Raw genomic sequence first — 27,577 nt, forward strand, 5'->3', positions numbered from 1 at the left:
AAATTATTTCTGATTATTAAAACAACATAAAATTTGAGAACAACAGAAATATTTTGAAAGAAAATAAGTCAGTCGTAACTTTACCATTCAGAGAGAATCATTGTTAATGATCAAATATACTATGTTTTACATAAAGGAGATCATGCTTTACATAAAATTTTATATCTTGCCTTGTTATTTCAGCATTGTTTGAATGGTTGTGTAGGATTCTATCAAAGTGTTATGGTAATTTACCTACTCATTCCCATATGGTTGCATGGGGCTAATTTTGACATTGGTTGGTGTGCTTTTCATCATTAGTGTTTGGGGTCACACATCTTCAGTTGCTTAACAGCATTGCAAAGGGTTTACTTTTGAAAACTAGTCAGATGCTTGTTTTGGTTTTCCACAGTGCTAAGGAGCATGTTCATCAGCACTGACACTATGTTAACGGCAAGATCTTGTGTTTAAGGAGTGTGCCATCTGGGAGGGGAGAGAAGACAGGCACAGGACAAAGTCTCCTAGAGGAGGGGGCACTTCCCCTGGCCTTGAAGGATATTATGTATTGAATTATGTATTTTACATTTGCTGTTGTTTCCATCTTACTCCATAAGTGCTTATTGCAAAAAAAAAAAAAAATCAGATGTAAAAAACACTAACAGGTATTTTCAGAGCTACTGTCACATGTGGAACCTTGTGCTAAATCTATGCATGGAAAGATCTTATTTAATCCCTGCAACCTTATCAAGTGGGTGTGATGGGGGGGGGGCGAGTTTCACAGGCAAGAAAATAAACGTGCAAAGAGACCGAAGGAGTGACCTCAGAGTATGTGATCGGGAAAGCGGCAGAGGCAATCCTGGAATCCAAGTTGACCTAGTGCCACAGAAGAAGATGAATGGATTTAAACCCACTGCTTTCAGCTTTTTCTCTGCTATATATGAGGCTTTTCCTGGTTCACTTGCTACCTGTGAGCCACCGAGAGGCCACATCAACACATTGGTGGTAATGGAGGCACAGGGTAGATGAGATCACCAGGGAAATGTGCAGAGAAGGGAACAGGGCCCTGGAAACAAGCCCCAAGCAATAGGGAGAGGGGAACCTGCCGCTGTCTAGACTGGGGGAGAGCAGGCAGCATCGAGGAATATTGTCCAGTGGAGGCAGCCAGAGCTGAATCTTGGAGGATGAGAAGGAAGATGTTTACCAGGTAGAGAATGTGGGCAGAGGAAGCAGCACCTGCAAGGGCCCATCAGATACAACAGACAAGATACTAACCTGGATACCCAGCAAGCACCTGCAGGATGGCTAGAGCCTAGGATGTGTGTGTACATGCGTGTGTGTGTGTGTGTGTGTGTGTGTGTGTGTGTGTGCATCTCTGTGTGGGGTGTATCTGTATACCTCCTTGAGCACGTGTGTTCAGAAGCCTGGAGTGAGAGAAGCCACAGAGGAAGGCAGGATTCAGTCCATTAAAGGCCATCTAAGTAGGGGACAGGGTGAGATCCCTGAAAGTCAGGTCATCTCTAAGGCAATGGAGAGCCTTTGAATTTTTTTTAAAAAAATTTTTGGTTGGACACAATGTCTTCATTTATTTTTTTTAATGTGATGCTGAGGATCAAGCCCAGCGCCTTGCATGTGCTAGGCAAGTCACACCTCAGCCCCCTTTGAATTTTTTTGATGTGTTTTTGAATGACAAAATGAGAGCTGGGGTTTTGGAGGTTTATTGGATTGGGTAGTTTGAAGAAAGAGGCAGAAGACGTGACCAGTTATTAGAAAATAATAATATAGTCAAAGTGAAAGATGATGAGAATGTATTAGGATGGTAGGTATAGGTTAATTTGGGGCTCACAGATATGGAAAACATTAGATAATCCACCGGTTTCCCTCCCAACCCCAGTTATTGAGGTATGATCAACAATATATATAATTTTTAAGGTAAACGACACAGTGTTTTATGTATACATTATGCATGATTACAACAATCAAGGTAATTAACATACCTACCACCTCACAGTTACCTTTTTTCCTATGTATGATGAGAAAACTTAAGCTCTACCTTCATAGTAAATTTCAAGGATACATCATTATTAACTGTAGGCCTTACATTAGGTCCCTAGAACTTATTCCTCTTTTGACTGAGAGTTTGTATCTTTGTATCTCACTCCAAGCCCAGCCTCTGGTAACCACTATCCTGCTGTTTAAAAAAACCAAAACATAAAGATTCAGTTGCAAGTGAGATTATGCAGTATTTGTCTTTCGGTACTTCATATGGTCTCAAATGGTGGCATTTCCTTCTTTTTAAAGGCTGAATAATATTCCGCTATAACTATCTGCTTTATAATTTCTTTATCCATCCATCTATGGTCATACACGTAAGTTGTTTCCATATCTTGGTTATTGTATGGTGCTATAATGGACATAGGAGTGCAATCAGCACTTCCAGATAGTGATTTTATTTCCTTTGGATAAATATCTAGAATTGAGACTGCTGGATCATAGGGTAGCTTTATTTTTTTAAAAAGGAACTTCTATATTATTTTATTCAATGGCTGTAACACTTTATGTTCCCAACAACAGCCTACAAGGAAGGGTTCTCTTTTCTCCATATCCTTGTCAATGCTTGTTATCTTTTTGACTTTTCAACCCTGGCCATCCTAACAGGTGTGAGGTGACAGCCCATTATGGTTTTGATTTGCAGTACCCTGATGATTAGTGATGCTGAGCATCTTTTCATATACCTGTTGGCCATTGTTAAACATTCAAACAACAGTTTTAAAGCATGTCCTTCCTTCCTTCACCAATTTACAACAAATATTTACTGAGCACCTATTCTATGCCATGCCTGTGCACAGCAAACCTCTAGCCCAGAGTAGAATCCCGACAAATAAGCAGACTGTGACAACCTAGAGTGGCAACAGCCACCAAAGAACGGGGTGAGGGTAATTGGAAGCACCAAGCTACTTTGGGAGATTTGAATGGGCTTACTGTAGGAGAGGACTTCTAAACTGAGAGGCACTGTGTGGGGAGCTGGGGATTCCCACGTAAAAAGACGGTTTTTGCAAGGGTGCATGCATTGGGACCCACAAATAAACACGACAATGCATTTGACACAGAAATGCAGCTGGCTAGCTGGAAGAAGCCCCACCAAAACTTCCAAGTGGTGCAGGAGTCCTCCCTCCAGGACCCCACCCAGACTTTGAAGGATGCGCACAGGTTTCTCCTGCTTGTTGGAAGCAAGCAAGCAAACAATGCAGCAAGCTAGTTATCTAACCCAGGTGGCAGGTGGAGATTCGGCCTCCCCCTGGGTCCGTCGCCCCTGGTCCCTTCTCCCCTCTCCTGGCTTTCTTCCTTCCCTCGTGGAGCAAAGAAAGCGCCATGGAGCTGAAAGAGGTTTGGGTACCTAAAGTGGGGGATAGATAAAGGAAAGAAAAACAATCTCCAAGTATTGATTTGAAAAGGGACCATGAAGTCCAAAAGGCAGGGGCCGAAAATGACCCTCAGGTAGACTCTTTGGGAACCGCTGTGGGGAGCACACCCCGGTTGTATGGTCACCTGCCAAACCTATCACCCTCCCCGTTCTGGTACCAGAGCCGGAAGCACGAGGGGCCGGGACAGCAGCAGCAGGGCGGCAGCTTTTGCGTTTTTATGCTCCCGCGGATCCCCCAATTCCTAGGCCGCCGCTCCCCACTTCCTGTAGCCTTGGTCAGGGCCGGGGGCGTGTCTGAGGGGCGGGCCCGTGGTAAGGAGGATTTTTTTTTTAAAGGGCGAAGTAATTAGCATCCTCCAACATCATTGGCTCTTCGCCTCTCCTGCTTTGCATATGCCCGCCCAGCTGGCTGCCCGGGGTTTGCTGAGGTTCAGCAGGGTTTGCAGCGGCCTTGGCAGCCGCCGTGCTTCAGTGCGGGGCGGGCGGGCACCGAGAGAGCTGCGGCCGCGAGCGGGGAGCCAGCGGCCAGCGGAGCTGCTGCGGCGGCACCTGGGGCAGCCTCCCTCCTACCGACATTGTAGACGCCGCCCGGCAGCTTCTGCACCCATTCAGGCCCAGGAAGGACCGAGCCAGACACTTTTTATTTTGGATGAAAGGGGCGAGTTCCGGAGGGAGCTTCCCTCCTGGTCTGGCTCGCTTTTCAGTGCGCCCCAGCTCTGGCCCAGGCTCTGGAAGATGACTCCAGGGTCTGCCCTGTGCATTTCAGCTCCGGGAGGCAGCCGAAAGTAGTGACACTTGGTGCTGGTAACACCTGGTGGAAAAGTGACCCGAGGCGGCGCGGAGCCCCCTTGCCCACCAACCCGGGCGCCCGCTGCTCCTTCCACTCGGCTCCCCGTCGGCCGCAGCATGAAGTGGCGCAGCGATGGCCAGGAGAGGTAAGAAGCCCGTGGTAAGAACGCTGGAGGATCTGACGCTGGACTCGGGTTATGGTGGCGCGGCGGACTCGGTGCGCTCCTCCAACTTGTCTCTGTGCTGTTCCGACTCGCACCCGGCGTCTCCGTATGGCGGGAGCTGCTGGCCGCCTCTAACTGACTCCATGCACAGCCGGCACAACAGCTTTGACACCGTCAACACTGCCCTGGTGGAAGACTCCGAGGGGCTGGACTGCGCCGGCCAGCACTGTTCGCGGCTGCTGCCGGACCTCGACGAGGTCCCCTGGACCCTGCAGGAGCTGGAGGTGCTGCTGCTGCGCTCGCGGGATCCCCGGGCAGGCCCAGTGGCACCCGGCAGCCTGCCCAAGGACGCGCTGGCGAAGCTATCGATGCTGGTGAGCCGGGCGTTGGTGCGCATCGCCAAAGAGGCGCAGCGCCTGAGCCTGCGCTTCGCCAAGTGCACCAAGTACGAGATTCAGAGCGCCATGGAGATCGTGCTGTCTTGGGGCCTGGCGGCGCACTGTACAGCGGCGGCGCTGGCCGCACTGTCCCTTTACAACATGAGCAGTGCTGGCGGGGACCGCCTCGGCCGCGGCAAATCGGCGCGTTGCGGCCTCACCTTCTCTGTGGGCCGTGTGTATCGCTGGATGGTGGACAGCCGCGTGGCCCTGCGCATCCACGAGCACGCCGCCATCTACCTGACTGCCTGCATGGAGAGCCTCTTCCGGGACATCTACGCGCGGGTAGTGGCCTCCGGGCTCCCCCGGAGCTGCAGCGGCCCCGGCTCGGCCTCCAGCTCCGGCCCAGGCCCGAGCTCAGGCCCCGGTGCTGCCCCCGCGGCGGATAAGGAGCGGGAGGCGCCCGGAGGGGGAGCGGCGAGCGGCGGCGCCTGCAGCGCAGCCAGCAGCGCCAGCGGGGGCAGTAGCTGTTGCGCCCCGCCAGCCGCGGCCGCCACCGCAGTCCCGCCGGCCGCCGCTGCAGCCAACCATCACCATCACCACCACCCTCTCCACGAGGCGCCCAAGTTCACCGTGGAGACCCTGGAGCACACGGTCAACAACGACTCCGAGATCTGGGGGCTTCTGCAGCCCTACCAGCACCTCATCTGCGGGAAGAACGCCAGCGGTAAGTGGTGGCGCGGGTGCCTCTCCCTTCCACCCAACTCTGCTAACTCTCGGCGCAAGTTTGCCTCGCGTCCCCCTCCCGCGTTTTTCCGGCCACCAGCCACTGCCCCAAGCTTTTGAGGGGGCGGCGGCGGCGCAGGAGGCGGCCAGACCCGCGCGCGTTCTTCTCGGTGTTGGCGATCGCGGACTTGAAGCAGCCCCGGATCCCGAGCGCCGGGTTCCGCCCCCCACCCCAGGGGCGGGGCAGCGGCGGTCTGCGGTGGGCGAAGCGCGACACCATTTTCCAAAAAGCGGGTTTGAGATCTTTTGCACCTGGTGCATCTCTCCTGCCAGCACCCTGTTTGGCTCTTTAAGATGCCCCATTCCCGTGCCCACAGGTTTGACTCTTAGGACTCGGGAGGAGGCGCGTCCCTCTCTCCGCCACCCATTCTCTATTTGGCCCAAGACCCGGCCCTTCCCGCGGGGGAAGGAGGGTTAAGAGCTGGCTCGGCCTAGAGACAGTGGGGCAGATGTGTGCGTGTGGTGGGGGCGTGAGCGAGGACGGATCTGTTCAAGTTTTTCCCGGGCAGTTTTTTGGGGGACCAGAGCACACAGCTGGTGATGGCGGGGGAGGCTCAGCGGTGGACAAAGCCCTCAGTTCCGACCTCCCAGCCGTCTAGGTTCCCTCGGGCAGGGATTTGCAGCTGTCACCACTTGGCTGAAGGAGCGTCACACCACGAGGGACCCAAGCAGGATGGCGGTGGGGCGGGGTTCGGGAGGGGGTTATCAGCTTAGGGCGTCGTTTCCGCGGGTCCTTCTTCGCACCGCCCAGTACTGGAGGCCGCAGCTGCTGGGTCTGAACCCGCAGTTCTGGGGGCGGAGGGGGTGGGACCCAGGCCCTGGTTTTCGAGAGCTCGCGCTGTCTGAGAAAGCCGGGGCGAGACACTTCAAAGCTTCAATTTTCCACAGGAAATGGTAGAAGCGTAACTGGAGACTCGAAAAGCGAAATAAAACTTTGTTACATATTCGGCGGTTTGGCCGGAGGTTGCGTGGCTGCAGCAGAAATGCAGTCTCTCTGGGCAGATTTCATTCATGTTGCTGCCTGTCTGTTTCCCGGGGGCTGAAGGAGAGATGCAGTGGGCGCGGCTAGGCCTGGGGCGGGGGGGGGGGGGGGGCGAGTGTGTGCATGCGGTAGATGTGTGCCCCTTGTGTAAGTACCCTGGGAGTGTGCGCAGGAGGGAGCAGGCGTGCAGGGCGCGGGGCTCCAGCTGAAACCTTTTGGAAAGGACCCTGCAGCTCCGGATTCCTTCACCTGGGTTTGATCATAGGTGGGGGAGGGGGGGAAAGGACCAAAGAGAATGAGGTGTGGGTCTGTGTGTTGGGGGCAAAGGACCCGCTTTGATCCTCTTCTGTATCTCTGCTGCCTGCAGAAGGAGGGTACAACCCCCAAAAAAGATGTCTGCGAGGAGGACACACACACCCCATCGGGACTGAGAATGGAAACATTGGGGAGAAAGCATTAGGCTTTGAATGGGCTTCTTCAGCAGGAGGGGGGGGGTCACCAGCAAAACCCAGAAGCTTTGGGCTGGATTGTTCTTTGTTTGGAAGCCCATCTCCACCAAAAAGCTCAGAGGGCCTCCATGTTCTCCCCATGGGTGCTCCCAGAGTCCGTTTCAATCATCCTTTAACCCTGGGCCACCCCTCTTTCTCCCCCTCTATGCTCCTTCTTAGACTGGAACCTCTCCTTTTTCCTCCCCCCAAATTTCCTTTGTGGGAGATCAGCATTCCCCTCAGGAGACTCCAGTCTGCAAATCTGGGCCCTGGGCTTCATCTGTGTCTGCTGTTCTCTTGAAGTGGTGCCTTCTGGCAGGCACTTTTACTTCTCTGGGCTTCCGCCTTCTCATCTGCCAAATAGGAGCTAGGTATATGGTACACCCCACCCCAGGTCTTCTTGTACCTCTGTTAGTAGCCCCTATGTTTTCCAGATACGTTTACTTTTATGATCCTTAACATCTTTTGAAGACGGTGTTTGTGTTTATTCTTTTTTGGAGTAAGTATAATTTAAGGAAAGAGAAGACCACAGAGTTGGTTTTGGGCAGGGTGAGTGTGTGGTGGTTGGGACTTGCTGCCATCAGGCGTTCCCCACACCACAGAGCTTAACTCCTGGGTCTCGGGGACCTTCAGCCTTCTCAAGCATGAGATGTACTGTAATTTCATTGTGATCTCTTCATCTCCTTTCTTGGGGCTTGTTTAAAGTGGCAGGACATGTATGCAGAAGAGTTAAGGAATGAATGATTAATGTCTTAGGCATCTGAGACAAACGTTCAATATCAAACCTATTAAACTCTTGCTGCAAACCTTAAGGAGGACATACCTTTTATAATAGATTTACCCCCTTTAACTCAGTAGTATCATTTATTTATTCCTTTATGAGTTCATTTGTTCATCAATATTTATTGAGCGGTTTCTAAATGCTAGGGGATAAGCAAGCACTGGGTAAGAGGTAATAACAGCTGACATGGGTCCATCTTCACTCCTCGTATTGACTATTTGATCCTCAATGCTCCATTCGAAAAAGTTCTTCTATTATCCCCCTTAACAAAGGAAGAAACAGGGAACTGAAGTATCTTGTTTGTCTGAATGCAGAAGGCCTGGCCTCAGGGTCCACCCTCTTAATCACTGTCTGTATTACTTTAGTGACAGATGAGTCCCCTGCCCTCAGGCCATCCTTCCTTCCCTTCATTATCTACACAGTTGAACAGAGACCCTTCACAACCTGACTTTTTTTTGTCTCCATTTTTATACTTTGTCTCTACCAAAGGGAACTGGGCAGTACTGAATTTTACTTTTTTTTTTGGTACCGGGGATTTAACTCAAGGGCACTTAACCACTGAGCTGCATCCCCAGCTCTTTTTTTTTTTTTTTTTTTTTTGTATTTTAGAGACAGGGTCTTGCTGAGTTGCTTAGGGCCTTGCTAAATTGCTGAGGCTGGCTTTGAGCTTGCGATCCTCCTGTCTCAGCCTCCCAAACCGCTGGGATTACAGGCGTGCAATAGGGTGCCGGGCTGTACATGTTTTTATAACCTCTATCAAGCCTAGGGGAGGGCCTGGTACACAGTTGGAGCTTATTAGATGCTCTGTTGATTTGAGTGAGCTACTGAACTCTATAACACAATGATGTCCTGAAAGGAGCTGTTGTGTTGTGAGTTTCTTGAATCACCTGTGTGAGTCTGTCTAGTGTGGTTCCCTCTTCTTATTGCCAATCTCTCCACCTGTCTGTCCTTCTAATTTGCTAAACTGCCAAGTGTGAGAAATCACAAAACTGGTCACCTGGGACTCACCTCTGCAAGCAAGATCGTTGGCCTTGAGGAGTCCCATGCGTGGGCATGTAGATCCTGCATCCTGGGGTGATGTGAACAGCCCTCAGAGCCGTGGGTTCTCTCGGGTTGGTTTTCAGCTGTTTGAGGAGTTGGGGCAACAGCTGAAAGGTCCCAGGGAGGAGTGGTATTTCTGTGGGGCTTGAAAATTTGAATTCCCCAAATTGATTTTGCTAAAGCTAAATAAGGAATGGGCAGAAGTGCCTCTCAATGCCTTTGTACATGTTAGTTACTGTATCGAAACTCCAGGGCCGGCCCCTCTCCATCATCCTTGAAGATGTGGTTTGAGCATGATTTCCCCAGTAGCCCTCCCTTCTCTCGCTCATTCTTCTTCCTTCTTACCCTGTGCAGAGCTGGGCACATGGGCCATGCCCCTGCACTGTTAGTTGAATGAACATAACCAGCCCACTCAGGCTTTGGCTTTTAAAACTTACTCCTCAACATGTGTAAAGATGCCATAAAGACCCCCTTGGGCTTGAATTTTAAAGGTGCTATTTTCTCTGTGTTCTTAGTTATGTTACCTAACCTCTCTGAGCCCCATTTTCCTGTGCTGTAACGAAGGTAATAATGATGAAGATTAAATGAGATTGTGTGTTCTAAAGGATGCCAGTCTAATGCCTGCCACATGGGTAGGAGCTGAAATGATGTGATAATTGGACATGGAAGTACAATCTCTCTCGGGTCCAGATCTACTTACCACCTTATGCTCATTGCGATGGAATCAGCAGGGCACAAAGTTTTACCGGGGTTTCCCTTTTGGATATTCCCAGCCATAGTCAGTGTGCCTACCTAAGCGACTGACCCCATGGGTATGATAATCTCATGACCAAGGCCACAAAAAGATTGTTCTGTCAAAAGGGAATTAGCTTATTTTATTTGCTGTTTTTTAAAAAATTTATTTAAAAGATGTCTTTAGAGAAGGGGCACCAGGGGACTGTGTGGAGTGATAGAAATGTCCCTTATTTTGATAGAGTGGGGGGGCTCAGGGGTGTATACATTGGTCAAAACCTATCGCATCATGAACTTGAAATTTGTGCATTTCTTGATATTTCAAGATAGACTTCATTTTTTTTTAAACAGACAAAAAAAAAGCTATAGGTATTTTCAAATGAAATTTTGTAGGAAGAGCTTGAAGAGAGAAGGTCTCTATACTTAGCAAGAATTAGTCTCAAATTTCAGCTCTGCTAGTTTCTAGCCAGTGACTTAATTTTGCTGAATTTGGCTTTCTCATCTGTACAGTGAGGATTCATTACATTTAGTTTTAAGACACCCACAAAAAGAAGGAAACCCAAACCTGCCACATGGGGCCATGGCAAGATGAGATCAGATAGGGTGTGTGAAGAGTTCAGCGGGGCTCGGCACCCTTGATAATGATGGCTTCCTTCAAAAGCAGATCGTTCTGGCCGGTGATAACAATACTTTGGAGATTTTGAATAGTCTTTCATTTCAGGGCTCCCCAATCTCTTTATAAGCATTAATTACCCAAGCCCTCGCCTTGCCTGCACTGGCTTGGTGGGGAGGTTGGTGCTCGGCTCTTCTGCTTGCCTGCCGCCCTGTGGACCCTGGCTCTGCATAATTGCTTGCTCAGCAGTTTTTCTGCTGCCGAACTGGTCACACTGTTCCATGGTGGAGAGTGGCTGTGCTGGACAAAAATGTCCTACGAGGACCTCGGCTCCTCAGAGGAACAGGGAAAGCCATCTCGCGTGCCAGCCTGTAGCAGTGATCTTGGTTCACGGAGCACGTTTTTAATTAACCGGCCTGATGTGAATGAAAACTTGGAATTTAGGTCAGTAGAGGGTTATTTGGTTTTCTGGGTAGACTTGTCGGTTCAAGGCTGGGTCATGGGAAAGTTGGGTGTTTCCTAAAACTAAAACCATGAGGGATCAAGCTGGAGACCTGAGGTCAAGCTGATGGCCTCTAATTCTGAGTCTGTTATTGTTCATGACCTTGAGGGAGATGACAATTCATCTATAAAATGGGTCTGATTATCATCTACTGTGAGGTAAATACAAAATACTAACTGACTCTGGAGTCAGACACACCCGTAAGCTGCAGTTTCCCCCGACTGTAAAATGGGTACGTAATAGTCATAGTTACACCCGTGTAGCTTATTACGTGCCGGGCTCTGGTTTACGAGTTCTCCCTATGTAATTGCTACATTTACATCAGCTATTATAAAAGACGGTTCATACGTCTCAGTAGTTTAACACAATGCAAGGTCATTTCTTAACTCACCTAAACTGATGGGTGGGGAGAGGCAGAAGGGTCATTTAGGTACCAGGACTGATTGATGGGGAGCTGTGCTGTGTTTATCTTCAATCTGAGGCCTTCAGCGCCTCCCTTGGACATTCATCCGGCCAACAGAAGCAGGAGGATGAGAATGCAGGGGATCTTAAGAAAGGTGCTACAGGCTGAGTGAGCCTGGAAGAGACCTGGCTTGCTGTGCCCAGGTGTCACGGCCAGATGTGTCATTGGCCCTCTCGTTACTGACGGTCTGAACCCAGTGCCTCCTTCTTACCCTTTTTCCTAAGGGAGGAATCCATATTTTATCTGGTCACTTCTCCCAACTTAAAGTTCAGCATCTTTGGATGATGCTCACTCCCATCCATGGGCCCAAGGGTGGCTCGTGTGGCTCCCCATGGCCTAGGGACCTGAAGCTAAGGGTGGACCATTGTCTCCACCCTGCCTCACACACCATGTCAGGACAGGGTGGGGTAACCCCAGCACAACTCCCATTTGGAAATGGGAAGAGTAGAAGACACACAGCAGGCCTGGTCCTTAGTAGTTATGAAATCATGCCAAATGCCACCAAGTGGTTGTACCTGGCAGTAGGTCGGTTCCTAGATTAGGTGCTTGTTCTGCTCTCTGAGAAGAGATTACTGGCTCATTATTCTCTACACTTCAACTCTCTCCAGGGAAAGATTTTCTCTTTCCATCATTCTTTTTGACCATACCTGAAGTGGGCCATGGGAGGGGGCTGTAGATCTTTCATAATTTGAACTTTTATGTGCTCACGGGTTATGATGATGCTATAACAGGAAAGGACTTCAAGTCCAGGCTTATGGACTTTGCCAATGCAATTCCCTCAACAATTTAGTGGGCTTTTCATCTATGCTGCTGTATTAGTCAGCTCTGTGTCCCTGTCACTAAATATCGGAGCAGCTAGGTTGATCAGCTATTCTTCTTCTTCCCAACCTCTTTCTCTAGATCTTGTGGATCATTAGGCCTGAGTTCTACCCTCCAAGTTGTCAAACACAACAATTAAACCAAACAGTTTCCACTGCATGACGTGGGTCTCCAGTTTTCCAGCCTCTAAGTCAATGTCACATCTCTCGAGCACACACTTCTGGCACTGATTTCTGTGTCAGTTAGGGTAATGCTATCTTGTGCATCAGATAAGGCCTCATGATTTCGTGGCAGAACACAATAGAAATTGTTTCCTCCTTCCCTTAAAGTACAGGTGATGTAGGGTGTTACTCTGTCCATGGAAGTCGAGGTCAGTTCTGTCATCTGAACACCACTCTGAGAAACTTCTCTGATTGGGGATGAGAGAGAGTATGGCAGACTGAGGTTTCTTTTTCTTAATCTTTATTTTTATTTGTTTATTTCTCTGTGGTGTAGGGACTGAACCAGGGCCTCATGCATGCGAGGCAAGCGCTCTACCAATGAGCTACAACCCCAGCCCGGAAGATTGAGTTTTTATGGGACAGTCCTGAATATGGGTATCAGATCCTTCCACGTCCCACATGCCAGAACCCTGCCACTCAGCCTTGACTAGAATACGAGGGGGCTGGGGATTATGGTCTTGGCCGGGTAGCCAGCGACCCCGACCACAGTTCTGCACTACCGAGGGACGTGCAATTTTCAACCAGCAGCTAGCCATCTCAGTGACCTCACCAAGCAGGGCCTGTGACGGTCCCCGTTTTACAGATTAGAAAGTGGAGGAACAGAAAGTTGCAAGGATTTGCCCGCGATGACAGTGGCTTGAAAGTGGCTGGGCCGGACTCGAGTTGGACAGCCTGGCTCTGGACTGTCTCACAGAATGTTTGTGAGGCTCGGAATGATACAAAGGATGGGAAGCGTGTACCCCAGTATCTCATTCGTCACGTGCACTTGGTAACGGTTATCTATCATCTTTGTTATCCCTGATGGTCCTGTGCTGGACATGGCGTGGATTGGCAGTGACCAGGTGGGAAGCGCTCGGACGTGGGTAAATCTGATTCTGCACGAGTTGGGGCTCCAGGAAGATTGCATTCTGTGCCTGTCTGTCTCTCCCGCCACCTCCTGCATCTTATCTTTTGGGGAACCGCCAGTTGCTGAGCTGGGTGCTATGAAGCCTTCCACACTTATTACCTCATTTCATCTCCACCCTGTTCTTAGGAAGTGGGTGTTTCTAGTCCCCCCTCTTCCTGGGGGAGGAACCTGAGGCTCATTAGAGTTCAGACACAGGTTTGAGATGCTACCAGTACTAAAGGGTAGGGATGGGATTTGGGGTCCAGAGTCTGTGCTCTGAGCTGCTCAGTGGTGAAGTACAATATAGGAAGCCGTGAGAGGAGCCCAGAGCGGCCGAGGCCGTGTGGGGGAGGGGCCTGGCTCTGTGGGGTGCTGGTGGTTAGGGTGACGATTGTCCTTGTGTGGGTGGGGTCCCAGGACTTGCTTTACCCCCCGCTCCTCCAGCTTCCCTCCCCCGGGCTGCCCCATGGTCACTGCCCAGCCCTTCATCAGATCACCTCCTAGGCTGCTCAGCTCAGGCCCCAGGCAGTGGCTGGCTGGGCAGGCTCAGGGGCAGCTCTGTCCATACCCTGCCTCGCTGGGCAGGCTCGGTGCCCTTGGAAGCACTGGTCAAAGCAGGCAGGAAACTGTGGCATCGTGGAGATTTTATTCGGGTTCTTCTGTGGTGGAGACTGAACCTGGTCCTCCCAGAGAGTTCCAGAGCTGCAGGTAGGTGGACCAAGTTCAAATTCTGGCTCCACCACCTCCGAGCCAGGCGACCTTGGACGAGTCAGTTCATCTTTCCTGAGTTCAATTTCCTCATCTATTTAGTGAGAATAATGGTGGTGCTCCCTCGTGGGTTGTTGGGAGGACTGGATGAGTTAATTCATGTGAAAGTCCTTAGAACAGCATTGGACACTCATGGATGCTTAATATCTGTTAGCAGATACCATTGTTAATTCCGTAAGCAGGGCTAGCCTCCTTGCTTAAAGAACTGCTCCCTGAACCCTGCCTTACTGACTGAGTGGCTTCTGATAGTCCATAAAAAAACTAGACTTCTGGGATTTGACCACTTAGCTGTGTGATATTGGGCAAATTACCCAACCTCTCTGTGACTCAGTCTTCTCTTGGCCAAATAAGAATAATAATGAAATATAATTCATAGGGCTGTTAGAAAGTGCCTGACATAGACATTGCTTAATAAATATTAGCCATCGTTGGCTTTTGCTACATCTACTAGGACTATTTCTCTGGGCACCGTGTTAGATGTTAAGTAACATGGTCCCTGCCCTCATGGAGCTTAGAGGCCTGCAGTGGATTTAGTTTATTCATCAGAGAGTCATATAAATGCAAATTTATAACTCTGACAGTTGCTTCAAAGGAGAGAAGAACTGGGCTGTGAGTCTTCACTGAGGCTCTTGCCAGGGTTGGGAGCAAAGAGAGATTTCATTAAGGAAGTGAAGGGTGGGTGAGGCTGCAGCATGGCCAGTTTGGTGGAAGAGGAAGGAAGAGTGCTCTGTGAATATAAAGAGCAGGTGCAAAAGGCCTGTGGCAGAGGGGAGCATTTTGGGAAGGAGGATCAGCCAGGGTGGGTGGGAAAGGAGAGGGGAGCAAAGGAAGCCAGGCAGAGGTTAAGCCAAGCATCTGCCTGGTATGAGGGCACCGAAGAGTCTTTGAGAGCTTTTCAGGAGAGAGAGGCTGTGATCAGATTTGTGTTCTAGAAAGCTCAGCTCATGTTGGCTGCAGTACAAAAGGCATCCTGGAAAGAAAAGGTGAGTGTGGGAGGACCAGTTGGGGGTTGTTATCACCCCGTCTTAAGAGTCTGAGGCTGCAAGACATGGAGTCACTGGCCCAGAGTTGCTGAACCAATCAGGGGCAAAGTAGGGCTTGGATCTGAGTCAGAGGACTTCAAATTCCATTTTTCTCTCACTTCAAATTCTCATTTTTCTTTCAAGGGAGCAGCTGATTCAAGTCTCCCATTTTACCGATGGGGAAACTTGAGGCCCTGCCGAGCCACTCCCTTGCCCAAGGTCATGTGTCACAGCCGGAACCGGATCCCCAGGTTTCTGGAGTCCCTGTCCACCTCCCTTCCTCTGTGACGCGCTGTCTCTGCCAAACCAGATCACTCTTGGGAGACAGGGTGGGACAGAGCCGTGGCGTTGGGGATGGATTTATGATCCTGCTCTGCATCTCACAGTAAAACACACGCCCGCGTGGAAGCCTGCCACGGTCCCCCCTAGATTGTGGCTGAGCCAATGAAAGCAATTACCGTGAAGATCAGGTGTGCTAAATGCAGAATCAGATTAACAGTTCCCCGGCGCATTCACATCTGAACGCCAGTCAGGGAGGCAGCTGAGAAGGGGTGATGGAAATCTTACAAAATCGGCGCCTGCCCTGGAGGCGGAGGTTGCCTGGATCAACGCATCTCCTTTTGGTGGCCTGTGTCCTGGGCTCTTCCTGATCCCAGCTCAGGGTACCACCCAGGGAGTTGCAATGGCCCCCAGAAAATGTAAATTACCTCTTTCTCTGGATGCCTCTGAGAGTTTCAAGTAGTGGGGAGCAGGAGTGACCTTTCCCTCCCTGATCTCCCAGCTCCACCCTCTTAAGTCTTTACTTTGCTGACTGAGGGGCTGGCCCCGGGGTCCCCCTCCTTCCAGAGCTGAACCCACGTGCCCCCTGCTCCCTGGAGCTTGCAGGGAGGAATTGGTGCACACCCAGATGGTGAACTGTACCTGTGGTAGTTGGAGGCTCCTTGTCAACCTCCTCTCCTGGTCTTGGTGGTAACACAGGCCACGGGGACGCCGGTGAGGGTCAAGTGACAAAGGTGTGACAGGCAGGGAGAGGAGCGCCTCCCCCATCTCCTTCCCCCTTCCACTCTTCTGCAGCCCCCATTTTGGGGCCTGGTGACATCTCTTCATGCCTCTTATTCAGTTGGCTGGGGAGAGGCCAGAGGCTCTGCACTGTAGGGCCGGCGTGGGGGGGGCAGGTGCGAGGCCCTTCCCCTCCCTGCAGTGGGTTAAGGACACACACCAAGGGCGAGCTGGCACTGTCATGGCCTCTGAGGGCCCCGTCATGTGGGACTGCACAGGGCAGGCCTCCTGAGCTCAGGACCCACGCTGCGTGACCCGGCGTCCCCGAGTTTTCTGGACCTCCATGCCCTCCTGCTGGAGTGGGGGCTGACGGAGGTCCCAGGTCCAGGTTGCAAGAGCCCAGAAGCAGCGCTTTGGGAATCCATGAAGCCCAGCACGTAGCTGTGGGGAGAGCTACCCGCCAGGGACCGTTTGCCATCCCCTGCACTGTGCTGAAGTCGGAGAGCCTGGGCCACTCTGCGAGAGAGGCGTTCTTACCTCTGCTTTCCCAGAGAAGGATACCGAGGGCCAGAGAGGTGCAGACCCTTGCTCAAAGTCCTGTAGTCGGCAGGGTGCAGAGCAGGGATCCAGCCCCTGCATCTTGGCTCCGTTCCCAGCTGCCAGGAGGAGCGGATGAGGGGTGTGAGACAGAAGGCTGAGGAGGTAACTGTTGAGAGTCTCGTAGGGTGAGTGACATGACCCCTGCGGCAGGGAGCTGTCAGGCAGCTGGTCCTAGACTGGGAGGACAATGGCAGCAGGCCCAGGGGTCTCGCCCAGGCCGTCACACCTCAAAGCCTGAGCACTAAGGGCAGGAGTGGTAAAGATGGCGAGTCTCCCCGTTACATGCCACGACATGTTGGGGCAAGTGGCAAGGCCCTGCTCTCCTGCTTGCCCTGATGCAGTGGGTTAGTCTTGATGCCCCTGAGGTTCCTAGTAGCCTGTGCGAGAGGAGCCATCCTGAGTGGCTATGCAGTTCTTGACAGGGGACGGCCGCCTGTCACTCGGCCACAGGGAAGTTTCTTAGTGGGAAGCTGGAGAGAGTGATGAAGTCGCACGTGGTGACCTCCTCAGCACTTCCTGGCCCCGCTCTGCTGCCTGCGCCCCTTCTTGTGCCTCACGGTGCGCCCAGCTTGGTGAGCCATGTGCAAACAGAGGGCCAGGGCAGGAGCAGCACTTCCCCTCCCATGCTCTGGAGGAGCGTCTTGAGGTCAGAAGCTGGTTCTAAAGCTCGGTCGGTGTCAAAAGGTCTTGGACAAAATGAGCGAGCTGCATACCTTACCTGAAAACCTCGTCTCCAGACACTGGGGCGTGAGTCTGGAGAGGCAGGAGAGAGAGAGCTCTGAGGGTCTGGGCTCCCCTGGGAGGCACTGTCGTGGCCAGAGATGGCAGCCCTTGAGGGTTTAAGGACAGAAGAGAGCACAAAGCTCTGTCTAGAACAAGCTGTGTGATCTCAGGTAAAGGGCTTTACCTTTCTGGACTTGTTTTCTCATCTGAAAATGGAAATGATAAGCATACCTGCTTCCCACCTGTTTCCCAGGATTGTTTTGAGGCTCAGAGGAATCATCAGATGGAAAAGTGTCCCATCCACTGTAATCATTCATTCAATCATTTACCTGTCAAATACTTATCGAGGACCTGCTATATACTAGGCGTGGTTCTAGATGCTTAGCCTCCATAGACAAAAATTGTCACCTTCACAAAACTCCCACTCTGGGTGGGAGAGAATGGCGGGACATAACTATCGGGTAATAAAAGACACATGAGACGGAGTAAATGATCCGACATATTAGAAGGTGATACTTGTTATAGAACAAAGTAGACTCCAGAAGAGCAAGGGGTGGGCTGGGAGACCAGTGTGGGGGGGCTCTTGCGAGCAGTGCAGGTGGGCTGAGAGGAGGTGGCTTCTGTAGAATCAAGAAGACAGTGTCTGAGCACGGTGTAGGGGACCGGGCGACTCAAGGACGACTCAAGGGCGTTTGGCCGGAACAACTGGAAGGGTGAGGTTGCCACGGATGAGACGGGGAGATGTGGACACGGCAGGAAGACGTGGAGATGCAGGAGGATCAGGAGCCCAGGACATGCTCATTCAAGGGGCCCTTGTAGACATTCACTCAGCAGTTGGAGAGTCATGGCTGGTGTTCGTGAGCAGGGACGGTCTGGAGATTGGAGACGGGCAACAGAGAGCTTGGGCATGGTTTTCAAGCCAGGAGCTGGGGCAGGGTCCCCAAGGCACTGAGTGTGGAAGACACAAGGGGACCAAGTCCGGCAGGAGAGGAGCCAGCTCTGGAGGCTGAGCCGCAGCAGCCGGGGAGAAACCCAGGTGTCCTGAAGATCAGTGGAGAGAAGTGGTCAGCATGGCGGGTGCGCATGCGTGGTCACCGTGTCCACAGCTGTGGGAGCACATCAGTCTGCAGACTGCTCCAGGGCCCATGAGGAAGGAGCAGTATCCATGTCCTAGTGGGAGCCTGGGGAGATTAGGCCCATCAACCTGATGAGCTCTCCCCAGCCCTTGGGCGGTGAAGGGCCTTGGAGACCTCTGTCGGGGGAGTGAGGGGGCTCCCCACCCCCACCCACAGGTCCTCCCAGATGGGACGTCCCAGGAGGCTCAGGGTGGCTGTGCTTCAGGAAAGCACGTTGCAAGAAGAGGCTGGGCCAGGCGGGGCTGAGGAGGGAGAGGAAAGTGAGGGCCGGCCGTGCTGGGGACCCCGGGCGACCTCCAGGACCCGGAAGGGACGGAAGAGAGAAGAAAGCCAACGAGGACCATCAAGGTCGGAAATAAAGCGCATGGTGGACTCAGGACCCAGCGACCCGGCGCTTCAAAGCTGAAGGTGACCCTCTGCTCCGTGCCCCGGGGTGAGGTCCGTTCTGATTCTTCCTGATGCAAAGCTCTTTTTGTTCCCCTTCACAGCTGCACCCTCACTTCCCAGGTGGCATTTCTGATTCCAGGGAGCAGAGGTGGAACTCATCAAAGTCATCTCTGAACCAAAAATAGCCCCGTCCAGCCAGACACTTCCCAACCTTCCGTGCCCAAGTGCCCGCTGTCATTTGTCACGGCTGCCATCGTCACCCGTGGCTCTCCAAGGCCTGGGTTTTGGAACCGCCTCGCCTCTGTACCTGGGGAAGGTTAGTGTTCCTGTGCCCTCAGTAGTCTTGTGGCTGAGCCAATTTGACATAACAGAAGGGACCCGTCCAGAATTCTTAAACCCCAAAGTAGGCAAAGGGTGGCTTTGGGATGCGGTGACTCATGGGGCGTAAGTCATTTGCTCACTGACGTGTCTAATCCAGTTGATCGTAAGGGGAGGGATCGGGGCAGGCAGTTACAGTCAAGGGTCTGGGTCAGATGGCCTGGGTTCGAGTCCCAGCGTCACGCTCTGGAGCTGTGCCACCTTGGGAATGATCTCCGAGTCCCAGTTTCCTCACTCACAAAAGCGCCCGCCTCACAGGAAATGGCAGGAGGCTAATAAGCACTTGGCGTGGGTCACTGCAAGCTCCGTCCACTCCCAAGTGTGCTGGGCGTTGGGAGTGCTGTTCCCAGTCATGCAAAACCCCCATCATGCGCTCATCGGACTCTGTCGAATAGTCCAGGGCGTTTCAATCCCTAGGCAGCATCGGCACATAGTAGGCACTTAAGCATATCTGTTCAATGAACATGCCCCGTACACTTTGTCTTCGTCACTGCTGTCCCCCCAGTACTTCAGTAAGTACTCCTGGAGGGCGGAGTGAACCGTGGCCCGGGTGGCGCTTCACTGTCAGGCCGGCCAGGAGCCCTTGGCTGACCATTGGCCAGCTGGCTGGGAGTCCGCCCTGAACAACTCTCCTGTTCATTGCTCGCTCTCTTTGAAGAGTGAAAAAGAAACCAGCGCTCATTATTCCTTTGTGCCCACTTTCTGCCTGGAAGACGAAACCTCATCCTATTTCAAAGCTGAAAGCCACGTCTTCGTGGACTGTGGGATCTTAGAGCCGCGAGAAGGCTCCAGAATTCTGGCACAGCCTGCTGTCTTCAGTCTGGGCATGAGATGGGTTTTGCGTCTGAGAGCCAGGGATTCAGAGACTTGCATGGGGTGGCACAGCTGCTTGCAGAGGAGCGAGGGTGGTGGGCAGCAGAAAGTCCTGAGTTAGAGGAAGAAAGACCTCACTTCCCAGCTGAGTCTGGGTCTCGGCCCCTGGTTCCCAGGTTGGTGGCGTTCCCATCACGCCCTGCCACCCTGGGAAGAAAGGAATGAGGCTTTGTGGCTCTTTCCTTAGGTATGATTAGCACCAGTGTCCGGTTCCCTGAAGTCAACCGGGTGCCAGCCTCTGCTGACCACTGTCCCAATGGTATCTCACTTAATCCCACCGACGCCTGAAGAAAGAGAGGCTCAAGGGCTCACGCAAGGCCATGCATGTGACACAGGAGCTGGGGCCCAACCCTGGTCACCTGACTGGTCATCGCCAGGCCCTGCTGTTAACCATGTTGGCACCTTATAGCCAGGGAGTGATGTGACATTGGAAAGTCCTCCAATGCTCCCATGATGCCGGGCGCAGCGCTAAGGCACCTGGGCAGTTCCATGGCAGGGGGCGGGGCCAGCTTCCATCAGGGAAGCTGTCAGTCAACTCCATCAGACAGGTCCTCCTCTAGCCCTGCCACAGGACTCCCTGTGATGGAAGAGAGACTCTCGCTCTCCCCAGCTCTCCTCTCTTCCTTTATTTGGGAAGCATTTAGTGCCGACTAAGCGTGCCAGGCACTGGCATGACAGGAAAGGTACGTTCCGCGGCCAGTCTCTAAACTGGTTTTGCCATGGCCAAGACGAGAGCGTTTTTTTCTAGAACAGGGTGGCACTCATTGATTCCAATACTCTCTCTCTGCTGGTTCATCCGGACGGTCTCATTGACTCACTGGCTCCGCCTCTTCTTCCTCCTTTCCCTGGGACCCAGTGTAGCGGCTGGTTGAGGGGGACAGAAACAAGCAGCCCCTGGAGGCAGGAGGGGGGGCCGCCATGTTCATCAGACCACACCTGCTTGTGGTTTTGAAGCCACGATACCTTATTATCACCAAATCCGTGTCCTGCCAAGGATCTCTACCAGCCATGGAATGGGCTTTAATGTCCTAGGCCACAGGAGAGTAGGGAGGGGAGGAGGGAGGGTCTTCCCTGCTGAGCGGCAGCCTGAGCATCTGCTTGGTTCCGAGTCCAGGGCTCGCTCTGGGCTTCCTGGAGCATCCTGGCAGCTCGTCGGGGCCCAGATGTCCCGAGAACCTGGTTGACTATCCCCAGGTGGTGGAGTATGCAGGGGGCCCCGTCTGAAGGCTGGTCAGGACGTGGAGGTTGGCCACTGAACAAATGGAGTTACTTTGTCCTCCCCAGCAACCTCTGTGGCCCCAATGGAATCTGGGGTCTGACCAGCTGCGCCCTCCTTCTTCATCTGGAGAAGCAGACTTCATCTGAGGCTCCCCGTAAGCTCCCCAGGGCATTTCTGGATGTGGCCTCAGATGCTGCTGCTTGAAGGTCAGGAAGTCCGTGGAGCATTTCTCAGAAAGTAGACGGGGGGCTGTGGGGAGGTCACCTCTGGATCATCAGAGCTTCTTTGAGGCTCCGTAGACCACAGAGGGCCCTCGACCACCTTCCCTCTGGTCCACAGTGAATGGGCTGCCATCCAGGGATACCTGAGTCTTCCCCATAGCGGGTCTTTCTTGAGGAACCACAGCCTGCCCTGATCAAGCTCTTCCTGAAGGCAAACACATGTGCAGACCTCATGAAGCCCGGGGTGCCTCTGCTCAGCCGCAAAGTCCATTCTGCTCCCACACAGAAGGTCATTCATGTTGCACTGGGTACTGGAAAGGTGGTGTGTGAGTCAGCTTTTTCATTGCTGAGAAGAACAACATAGAGAAGGGAAAATGTGTTTGGCTTAGGTTTCAGAGGTCTCAGTCCATAGAGGGCCGACTCCATTGCTTTGGGACCGAGATGAAGCAGAACATCATGGTGGAAAGAGGTAGAGTAGGAAAGCAGCTCAGGACATGGCTACCGGGAAGCAGAGAGCGTTCTGCTCACCAAGGACAAAACATAGACCCCAAAGGCACACCCTCAGCGACCTGCTCCTCCGGCCACACTGCACCCGCCTAAGGTTACTGCCCAGTTAATCTATTCAAGTGGATTAATCCACTGCTTAGGCTACGCCTCAGAACCCAATCATTTCCCCTCTGAATGTTCTTGCGTTGTCTCACACATGAGCTTTTGGGGGACACCCCACATCTGAACCCTAACAGTTGGGGTCTGCCCAGTGGGAGATGTGCTCTAGGCAGGCTTCCTACCCTTTTTGTTTACACTGTGGGAGGTTTTCCCCTGAAAAGACTCTCCTAAGGAACATCCTCATGTTGTCGGTCCCAGGGCCTCTGTCACGGGTCTCAATCACGCGTCACGGTTTCCTTAAACTGCAGTGAGTTTCCCACGAGAGGTGAGATGGGAGGTGACTGTCGTAGGTTGAATTCCAGGAAGTTCTCACGTGTTCTCAGGTGGATGAGGTCATGGGAAGTCTTGGTTAGTGCCCTAGGACCCAGGAGGCAGGCAGCCCGTGTGTGTGTGTGTGTGTGTGTGTGTGTGTGTGAGTGTGTGTGGTGTGTTTTATCTATCTGACCATCAGAATGATCAGAAATGCGACATTTGCCTGAGTTTCTGAATCAGGGTGGGTTTGGGGACTTAGGTTTGCAGACCCTCACGTAGGCCATGTGGACACCGTCCTCAACTCTGCCCTCCATACTTACGGAGCGTCCATCCCGCATCCTGCACGAACACCCAGTCATATCGGTGGCTAAAAACATTCTGCAATGGTTTTGCTTTGGGATGATTTTTCTCTGTGTATGTGTCATCCTTATTTGATGGGGTGGGGACTGCTCTGCTGATTTCTCTGTCATTGTGACGTATCCACAGGAATTCTCGCAAAATGAGAGAAATCTAGCCAGACTGATCTATTTTTTCCCCCACACACAATGAAATGGTTACGAATGTGAAGACGTTCACGACGTTGACCTCGCATTAAGGGTTTTAGCTGTTTAATTATGGTCATCGATTTATGGCTTTGCAGTTTCCTTTTCATATTTTGGAGCCGATGATTTTCACCTTGAAGCCTTCAGCTATTTTCTTGGGTCCAAGGGTGGCTAAGAGCTGAGTTGTCTCATGGAATCAAATGGTCCTGGGCTTGTGACATAAAGAAACATTGGCCTCAGAAACGTTTCAGTCCTGACCAAGGCCCCCCCTCGCCGTCTCTCCCTCCCTCCCCGCCCCACACACACTCTCACTCACACACACACACACACACACACACTGTCCTAGGCAGTTGTCATGATAAATAGATTCTAGTGTGAAATTTAGATAAAACCTGAGGTAAGCTCTGTCCCGTCTCCCCCGCTCCCTGGGGCCGGCGCTCTGGGAGGTCTGTGGACGACAGGAGGTGCTGGGGGTCCCCTGGAGATGGAGAGGGACCCTGCCTGCAGCCTTATCTTTATCATTCACTCGTCCCTTTACCTGCCACCGGGGGAGGCATGGATGCAGCCCCCAGAGTCCATAATGGGGCCAGACTTTCCCAGGAAAAAGAAACCCAACCCAAACCCCCCGGGAGACTCACCAGAGACCTCCCGGGACGGAGCCCCTTCTAGCTGCATCACTTTGCCATCCACACGTGCCCACGTATGTTTTCAAGAGAATTGTCACTTGTTTACGGAAGTCAGGAACTGGCTGACGAGAAGCAGAAAGGCCAGGCTGGGTCTGTCCTCGGCCAGGCTGGCGCTGGAGGGACACAGATGACACGGTTCAGTCGGTGCCCTTGAGAGGCTCACACCGTGGCCACAGACTCCACGCCTGCCCCCCGGGTCTCTCGGGACTCAGCAGAGCAGCCGAGGATGCTCCGTCACCCCCCACCTAGGCCCAGGCACCTGTAGCTACTGGTTCACACCAGGCCCAGGTCTGGGCCAAGGTGGCTCGCTCTCACCGCCTGTTTGCCTCCATCCGTTGTCACCCAGAGCTCCTGGGGGCAGGTCTTGTGCCAGGAGCTGGGGGTCCAGCAGTGAATGATCACACCCTCCCCCACCTCGTGCGGCTGTCTGGGAAATGTGGGCCTTGACCAAGCAAGTCCCAGAGTGACAGGACGGGGAAGAAAGGGAGTGTGGCCTTCTGTGAGCCCCGTCTCTTCATCTGTGAGGCGAGGGTAGGGCTCAGGTTGTCTGTGCTTTCCGTACTCGGTGGTGGTCCCTTTTTGGAGTGCTCAGTGTTTCTGGGAACCTCATTCTATGAAACCCAAGAAACAGAGTTGTTTGCTCTGGCTGGCATCCCCTTCGTGTGCTCTGAACCCCATTGCCCAGTGGAACCGAGTTTGAAACCCAGTGGGTTAGATTATCCATGAAGAGCCTTCCAGGTGACCATGCCGTCCTGGAATTCTGTGACTTCCTGATGATACTGGTGGTCCCTTCCATCCCAAGCCATCACGATCCTGGGTCTAGAATCTTCTAGAACCAACATCTTCTTTTTGCTACCCGGGATCAAATCCAGGGGTGGTCAACCACTGAGCCACATCCCCAGCCCTTTTTATGGTTTAATTTACAGACAGAGTATTGCTGATTTGTTTAGGGCCTTGCTAAGTCTCTGAGGCTGGCTTTGAACTCGCGATCCTCCTGCCTCAGCCTCCTGAGTCGCTGGGATTACAGGTGTGCACCTCCTGTGCCAACGTGCCCAGCGACGGCCTTCTTTGCCTATGGATGTCAGATTCGCACTCCTGACTTTTCTTGGGAGCAGGAGGGGTGTGAAGGCTGAAGCTTCCATCCCCAGCCTGCCTGGGGCGGCGGAGGGCGCGGGAGGAGGAGAGGTGACCGCAGTGGGTGTCCGCCCTGTCCTCCCTCTGGCTCTCCAGAGAAGCTCCGGCTGGAAGGACTTCGCTGGTTCTGTTGCCCTTGTTATCTCCTCTACCACGCTGGCCACAGCCCCTGACCCCGCTCCACCCCCGCCCAGAGTGGCCCAGGAGCCCACCGACCCGCTCAGCCTTGTCGCTGGACCTCCTCCTCCTCCCACCCCCTGACGTCTCCCATCAGCCGCACTCAATGCGGTGACTCCCCTGTGGCCGCAGGATCAGGTCCAAGCTCTTCATCTTGCTCCCCCAGTCCTGCCCCGGGGACCCTCTTCTGCAGGACCCCCCTTCCTCCGACTGTTCATTCCTGACCCAGACTGCTCCAGCGGTTCTCCTGCCAGCGGCTCCCCCCCAGCCTCCTGCTCCAAGCCCAGCCTTTCCTGGCCAGCCCAGCCCATGTCCCTCTCGGGGTCCCCTCCGCAGCCTGTGCTCCTGTCTGGCGCGCAGCTCTGCTGCAGCACCGGGGCCTGATGCTGATGGAAGCCTTTGGCTCCTTCGCTGTGAGCTCTTGGAGGGAGGGTTGGGGTCTTCTGTTCTTTTATAGGGATTTCCTGATTTCTGATCAAGAAGATGCAGCTCAGTGACGACTTCCTCAATCAGAGCAGAACTCGGGGTTCAGGGACAGCGTTCTGAGTGCTGAAGACGGCCTGAGGCGGGCGTGCCCTACCGGCCAATCGTGACGCTTGATTCTAATGCTTCAGCCAATCTGATGCCAGGGGGTGTTGGGCGGTCAGTGTCAGAGACCAAATCAACAGTGGGAGGGGGCTGGTTTTCTCTGTTGTCACAGCCAAGGCAGAGGGGCCACGGCCTGGCTCCCGTCTTTCTGCCCTGCCCTCCTCAGCACATGGTTTCTAGCCTCCAGGTATCCTCACCGTCCCACTATGGCGGCTACAGCTCCAATCATCACTTATGTATTTTCAGGAGGACAAAGAATGATGAAAGATGGGGAAAAGAGTGCCTGTGGGTAGAGTCAGCCCTTCTTTGAATAGGATTTATCCCCTCCAAAACTCATGTTGAAATTTAATTACTATTGTGGTGGTTTGGGGAGGAGGTGCCTTTAAGAGGTGATTAGTAACCACAAGAGTGGGCTGCGGTACCTGCTGGCCCTTCTGCTTCAATCACCGTGTTCTGCAGCAGCACGAGGCTGCTAGGCACAGGTGCCTTATCTCGGACTTCCAGCCTCGAGAGCCATCAGCTAAATAAACTTCTTTCTTTTATAAATTACCTGGTCTCATGGATTCTGTCACAGTAACAGAAAACGAACTAAGACGGTGTGTAGAGATGAGTGTGAAGTTTGTGAGTGATCAGGGGCCAGCCCAGGGAGGGAAAGACGGGCAAAGTCAAGTGCGATGGAGGCCTGAGATTCTTTCTACGTGCGTAGACGCTGGGATGCTCCTGAAAAATGTTCTCCCCAAGGCCACTTACCGAGCTCTCTGGCTCTAGAGCTCTCTGTGAAGGTGGATTTTACAGGAGCTGTCTGCAAAGAGAATTGGAGGGAGATTTGATTTTGTCCTTGTCCCCGGTCACCATGCCAGCAGGCTTAGACCAGTTGGGACCACCCCCCCTGTAACTGGGACTGGACTCACTGTGGGCTCTGTATTCCTCAAAGGAAACCCAAGGACCTGGGGAGACTGCCGAATCAATGCCCCCGCCCCCGCAACTGCATCCCCTTCTCCAGGTGGAGCTGGCTTTGGGCAGGTGTTGGGGGGTTGGCCTTGGAGAAGGGGCGGGTGAGCTGTGAGCCCAGAGGGAAAACCAAGGGTGAGCTAGGCAGAGAGGAGGCCCCCCACCCCCGGGCTCTGCTTTCTGTTCAACTGGAAGAACTTCTTTGATTCCTAAGCATTTGACAAGACAGGAGCTCCGTCTCCAAAGCAGTCCCGTGAGGTGCTGACGACCCTGTTGCACCCATGTGGGACGGACCCAGAGAAGCTGGGTGAATTTCCTGGCCCCTCCTTGATACGCAGGGAATCGGGGAACCTGCCCCTTGGGGCTGCTGGAGGGGTGGGCCAGGGCCCAGGCTGACCCAGGTGGTGGCTCTGAGGTCCCTTTGGGTTCTGACCTCAGGGAAGATGGGGGTCTGGACTTGGGCAAGGGCTACACTGAAGGCCCTTGTGGAAGCACCCCCCTGTTGAGGGAAGTTAGGGGGCCCAGGAAATGCTTCTGACACAGACGAAAGGAGGCTGGCTTTGAACTCGCGATCCTCCTGCCTCAGCCTCCTGAGTCGCTGGGATAACCGCCAGGTTACAAGAGCTAACAGGAAGCCCTTCACGTTGCAGCTGCTCTTAATTTTTAGCCAATGAAAGTCTGCTTTTTCCTCCGCCTCTGAGCGCTTGGCATAAATAGCCGAGGCCACAGGGTCCCATCTCCGTTCGGGTCCTGGAGGGCATGAGGAGATATGCCCGGGCTTCCCCGTGCCAGGTGCAGAAATGGGGTCTTTTTATGCGATGTTTTTACAGTGACTGTCATCCATATTCTTAAAACTTACTGGGTGTAACTGTAGTTTTAATTTCATCCCTCAAACAGCCTGTCATTTAGAGCATCATAGAGGGCTCTGTAAATCTCCCTGCAAACGCCACCCATCCTTTCTTCACGTGAGCCGGGGAGATGCTGCAGCTGATGGCGGAGGACATTAGGGCATTATTTACCAAGGCCTCCCTCCTGCCTTGGGGGACAGTGAATTCAGGGCCAGCGGGTTCCACTCAGCGGGATTTCACAGAGCCACTGGGAGCCCGCCCTGTCCTGGCTGGGGATATGAAGTTCAGTAGGGGTTTCTGCCTGCGAGGGTGTCAGAGGTGACAATTCCTGTGTCATGAATAGTAGTGGCTTCCAACAGCCGT

At 53.0% G+C, this 27,577-nt stretch overlaps 1 protein-coding gene across 2 annotated transcripts in view; it reads left to right on the plus strand.

The window, feature by feature from the left end:
* The first annotated feature begins 4,322 nt into the window (after window positions 1–4,322).
* The window catches only part of Abtb3 (ankyrin repeat and BTB domain containing 3), a 257,515-nt gene continuing 234,260 nt past the window's right edge, over window positions 4,323–27,577 (plus strand). For both annotated transcript variants that reach the window (XM_076853254.2, XM_076853255.2), the window contains exon 1: window positions 4,323–5,457. In XM_076853254.2, coding sequence (XP_076709369.1) covers window positions 4,323–5,457 — 1,135 coding nt within the window. The remainder of the gene's footprint in view (window positions 5,458–27,577) is intronic.

The sequence above is a fragment of the Callospermophilus lateralis genome, chromosome 4, assembly GCF_048772815.1.
Source record: "Callospermophilus lateralis isolate mCalLat2 chromosome 4, mCalLat2.hap1, whole genome shotgun sequence".
NCBI lineage: Eukaryota > Metazoa > Chordata > Mammalia > Rodentia > Sciuridae > Callospermophilus > Callospermophilus lateralis.